The 5,360-nt window shown below is 41.0% G+C and overlaps 1 protein-coding gene across 1 annotated transcript; it reads left to right on the forward strand.

Moving 5' to 3' along the window:
- Positions 1-297: 297 nt before the first annotated feature.
- Positions 298-4,252, forward strand: naif1 (nuclear apoptosis inducing factor 1). The gene is made up of 3 exons (XM_026177001.2): positions 298-1,072; positions 2,314-2,361; positions 2,817-4,252. Exons 1-3 carry the CDS (start codon positions 628-630, stop codon positions 3,380-3,382), a joined length of 1,059 nt encoding a protein of 352 aa, XP_026032786.1. The 5' UTR covers positions 298-627; the 3' UTR covers positions 3,383-4,252.
- Positions 4,253-5,360: the final 1,108 nt, after the last annotated feature.

Consider the following 5,360-nt stretch of genomic DNA (forward strand, 5'->3'; position numbering starts at 1 on the left):
GGGGAGAAAAACCATCATCGAGAAAACGTAACTCTGACCGACCACAAGCAAGACACTTGCCTTTCACTATTAAATCCCTCATTCAAGACACTGAAAATTATTCACGGTGTCATGGTGTCTTGGAAATTTGTAAATAATGAGAGGTTACAATAATTATAATATTGATTATTAGTAGTATTCAGTTTAAAGACGTCTTTAGAATTGTTACCTTTTAGCAGCAGTATTAAAACCATGCTGTTGATGAAGCAGTCATATCCCAGCTGACATGTTCTTCTTACGTTTTCTTTTTTACGCTTTAAACGTTGTTTTCACTCAAGTGTAACTTGGAAATAAACGAGATAACGGTAACATTTCTTTTTTTTAACTTCGTCTTTTTGTTTGGCTTGTTGAGTTGATTGGCTTTTGTTTGGTCTAATAGTAAGAGAGAATGTCGCATTACCGCGAGATCCTCAACCAATGGAAGAGTCGGTGGGCGGGGCTACGTCCTCCATCTAACGTAAGCGTCGTTAGTAGGAAGAAGAAGCCGATTCTGGAAGCCATTACGTTGCGCACATTACCGGAGTAAATCCTACTATTTTTGCGTACAATACGCACAATTACCTGCCGTAAAGACGCTTTTCTGCACTTATGGCATCGGTGGCCAAAAAGAGAAAAATGAATTTCTCGGAGAGGGAGGTGGAAATTATAGTGGAAGAAATAGAGAAACAAAAGCACACACTGGTTAACCACTTCAATGCCGGAGTCACACACATGGCTAAGAATAACGCGTGGATGGACATCCTGAAAAAGGTGAACCAGGTCACCACCTGTCCGCGCGAGCTGCCCGAGGTGAAGAAGAAGTGGTCCGACATGAAGACAGAGGTCCGGCGGAAGGTGGCCCAAGCGCGGGCTGCCATCGAGGGGACGTCCGCGGACTGCACTCCAGTTCCCGTCATCCTCACCGCCATGCAGCAGAGGATCTGTAACCTGCTGGGAGAGGCCACCATCATCAGCCTACCTGCCGGAGACTCGGATGCGGAGATCACCTTACCTGTGACCGTCAACGCCGCCGCAACCGTCACTCTGACGGAGGGTGAGTGCCGCACGGTGAAGTACGGAAAGTGAAGCGTGCCGAAAATAACTGTGCGTGTAACACTGTAAAAAAAAAATGAAGTGTGAAGTTTAAGTATTTTCTGAAACAACTGAAAACTCAGACAGAAAAAGTGAATGAAAGTGTTATTAAATGTCACAGTAAACATTATAGTTTAGTTACATTTATGTTTATACCTGAACAATAAATGTAAAGTTAAAAATTGGTCTGTAAGTTAAATGTTTACAAGTATGGTTTAATATTGCATTCTAATCCAAAATACTACATGAAATGCAAAATAACTAAAACTACGTAATAACGACACAGGCTTAATATTTTATGTAAGTATGTTTAAATGTATTATTACATGTAAACAAAAAGCTAATAGCTTATTAAATTTACATTTAAAAGTTAATAGGTTAATGAAATATTTTAATTAAATCTGTGAGATCCATACTAAAAAGTAGGAATTACATTCAAACTGCATTCAACCACAAATGTACTAAATTCTAAATATTAAATTTAAATCATTATCTATTATTATAAGATACTTTTAAACATAATATATAGTGTATAATGTATGATTATAAAATCATTTAAATATAAATGCAAAATTTTAAATCTAAATATTAAAGACACAGACTGGATGGGGCGACCGTGGCTCAGGGGGCTGGGAATTGCATCTGTAACCGGAAGGTCGCCGGTTCGATCCCTGGGCTCTCTGTCCTGGTCGTTGTGTCCTTGGGCAAGACACTTTACCCTACTTGCCTACTGGTGTTGGCCAGAAGGGCCGATGGCGTGATATGGCAGCCTCGCTTCTGTCAGTCTGCCCCAGGGCAGCTGTGCCTACATCCGTAGCTGCCTCCACCAGTGTGTGAATGTGAGAGTGAATGAATAGTGGTACTGTAAAGCGCTTTGGGTGCCTTGAAAAGCGCTATATAAATCCAATCCATTATTATGGTAGTTAGCTATTGAAAGCCAAGTGGGCAACATTTGACACCAAAAATTTAAAAATAATGTAGTAAATGTTAAATCCTAATATTACATTTTAATATTTTAATTCAATACTAATTTGGATTATAAATATGAAATCTGATCATATGACTATGATAATAAATTACAAAAATGTAACCCTAAATGTAACATTTAAATTTAGAGTTACATTTTTAAAATAAAAAATACATATTAAAGATTTGCTGATAGTTTCATTGAGGTTTTAGCTTCTTCCTCTGTTTGTCTTTCAGCTCTTCCAGCCGGTGCCGGGACAATCTGTGATGACTCAAAGCTGAATGGTACGTTTCATTTCTTTGCAAATGTTCAAACTTTAGCCGTGACACTTGCAGAGCCATCAGAGTTTCTAATCACAACTCTACTGGACTGTCTGGTGTTGAACTGCTGTGCTTTAAAAGGTGCATTTTGTAATTATCCTACAGATTTAATCACTACCAGGGGTCGACATTTTAACTTTTAGCTCTCTTACCATTAAATACCATTTTTTCTTTTTGCCTGGTTAAAGGAATAAAGGTTACACTGATTCACTGCGCCATCTTCTGCTGCTTATTGGTATTACATGACAGTACAGCCAAGCCCTAATTCAGCTTCAGTCTATATTTCTTCAGCACAATAGAAAGATGTTTCAGACATGAATTCAGAGCAGTTGTTTCTTCACATTCTCTGTGAGGCTTTTAATAAACGTCTGAAACTAAATAAATAAATGAAATGAAATGAAACTGATTCCTGCTTCCAGCTGAGACGACGTACCACACTCTGGAGGATGGTGGCGTGGTGGAGTACTGCACCACCACTGAGGGCGACTCTGCCCCGACTGTGGTGGCCGCGGTCGAGGCTCCCATGGAGATGCTGGCCTCGTCTTCCGTTTCCCCACCGCCACCTCAGAGTCATGCCAAACCGCAGGAGCTGAAGAGCCGCATTGCTCTGAACTCCGCCCGCCTGCTGCAGGAGCAGCGAGTCACCAACGTGCACATCCGCCAGATCGCCCAGCACCTGGAGGGCCAGAACGAGCTGCTGCAGATGATGCGGCGCTCCCAGGAGGCGCAGGCCTTTGCCCAGGAGAGGCAAGCTCAGGCACTGGAGGGCACGCAGGCCGCCCTGCTCGCGTTGGTGCAGATGCTCCGACCGGCTCTCAAAGACCTGAGGAAGTTTCTGCAGAGCGGGTCTGAGGCTGCGAACGCCAGCAGCTCTGTGGCGACACCGGCAACTGGAGCAACCATTGATGGAGCGGCAACAGAGGAGCAGAGCAGGCCCAAAACACCTCCGCCTCCTCCTACACAACAGGCTGAGGAGGTGCAATAGACTCTGTGCGTGGTTGTGTGTGTGTGTGTGTGTGTGTGTGTGTGTGTGTGTGTGTGTGTGTGTGTGTACGTGTGTGAACCATGATTACACTTATGCCTTATGAAGAACATGTACAGAACCAATGGAGAACTGTTATTTTTATTTTTTGCCACGACTTGATGTTATTTAATACCCTGAATCTGGTTTTCTGATCTTTTTTTATGCAAATATTTCATCAGCCTGATGGAAAATTAACGGGTTGGTTTTTTTAGACCGTGGTGAGCCAGGTTTGTGTGTGAGCTGCACTTTAACCAGCATGTGTTCAGACCGGAATAAAGTGAAAAAGAGGCCAAACTCTTTATTTCCTGTCACATCTCTCCTGTCTCAGGGGCAGATGTTCATGTTAAACATGGTAAAAGACGTCAGTGAGTGAACGAATGATCCCCATGAGTCAAAAGTTTTAAACACTTAGTTTCACACAGTTTTTTCTACTCTTGGATCTGTATCATGTCATAGAGAGCAGGCTTTCTATAAAATACTTGAAACACATCCAAAGTTCCACTCTTCTCTTGGTATCGTCTTCTTGTGCATCTCTAAATTGTTTTCGGAGCTTCCATCCGCTGTGATGCTGTTATGTTCCTCCCGTACTCTGCTCTGCAGTGTGTGATGGATCTTTTCCAGTGTATCCAAATGTTTCAGGGAGGCGATTGTGATGGCGTGCACCACCGTTCATTTCCTCTGATTGTTCACTATCAGATGCCTCAGAGGACTTCACAGCAGACCTCAGCAATGATGATCTCACCCTGGGGATGATTTCATGGTGCAAAACTTGTTGAATGTTCAATAAAATGACGTGCTCTTGAAGGCGTGCCTTCAGGCTGGAAAACTTGATTCTGGGTGTATGATTCGATATATACTAAATAAAGTTAACTATGAAACATAAATCATGAAAGCCTACTCTAAAAAGCCAACAGTTGGAAAGATGGAGATGGAAATATACAGAGCAGGTTGTTTTTTCTGCTGGCTGTAGTGCTTGCAACCAGCCAGCAGAGGTCAGTGTAAGTCAGAGTTTCATTACAGGTGTGTGAGCACAGCAGTGACGTTTGAGGTCCTGAGAGGGTGAGGGGAAGGAAATCAGTTTGTTAATATCAGTATCAGATTAAATTTCACAAATGAGGACACTTCAGTACTGCAGGGTGTACTGGAGTTTAATTTGATGTTTTCATTTAAAAACCCTTAACAAATCAGTTATTCCTGTAATAAGTATTATTACTTCACAGTTCATCATTTCTACTTCAGGTTGTTTGCTGAACCTCTTTTTCCTTTTCCAGTCATGTGACCTGTCCCTAACAAAGAACGGTATCTAAAAAAGCTCAGTAAAGCACCTTTCACTATGAGTATTCCTGAGTTCAGAGCAAACATTGGCAATAGCTCCTTGACCCTGTTGGCTGCTGTCACCATAAGATGAGATTCATTGACGTTAGTTGCTGATATTTATCAGTCTTTAATCAATTTTTTTAAGAAGGCATCTTCATTTCCTGAAGCAAAGAGAGCACGAGGCAAACTTATCACCACAGTTTTGTATTTAGTTTAATTAGTTTCTGTGTTAGTCTTAGTATTATTCCATGGAGGGCATATGTCAGAGGGAAGATTTAGGAAAGTTTGTACAGGTATTACAATAAAAACAGTTTTTAAAGCAGTGACTCACAGTCTTGCATCTCAGTAAACACGTCTATCAATGTCTCATCAGGGAAGTTTTTATCAAACTACTGATGTACTAAAACTAACAGTATTTCCTCTGTAGCTCTATTTTATTTCAGATCAGTTAGTTTACATTTTTCAAAAGTGTAGTTTTTATTTTTATTTTAGTCAAAATATTTTTTCACATCTGGTTTTAATAACCTTGCTTATTACATAGCCAGATGGACCATGTTTTCTGCGTTAAATCTGGTCAACGACTTGTTAAGTCTGATAAAGCTTTAAATCTTTATATGTCTAA

The sequence above is a fragment of the Astatotilapia calliptera genome, chromosome 7 (assembly GCF_964374335.1).
Source record: "Astatotilapia calliptera chromosome 7, fAstCal68.1, whole genome shotgun sequence".
Lineage (NCBI taxonomy): Eukaryota > Metazoa > Chordata > Actinopteri > Cichliformes > Cichlidae > Astatotilapia > Astatotilapia calliptera.

What these genes read in the sequence shown, in the direction of transcription:
- naif1 (XM_026177001.2), top strand. Translation starts at nt 628, where the DNA reads ATGGCATCGGTGGCCAAAAAGAGAAAAATGAATTTCTCGGAGAGGGAG. An exon ending in AACCGTCACTCTGACGGAGG is followed by an intron (nt 1,073 to 2,313) that starts GTGAGTGCCGCA and finishes TTTGTCTTTCAG; the next exon opens with CTCTTCCAGCCGGTGCCGGG. An exon ending in TGATGACTCAAAGCTGAATG is followed by an intron (nt 2,362 to 2,816) that starts GTACGTTTCATT and finishes TCCTGCTTCCAG; the next exon opens with CTGAGACGACGTACCACACT.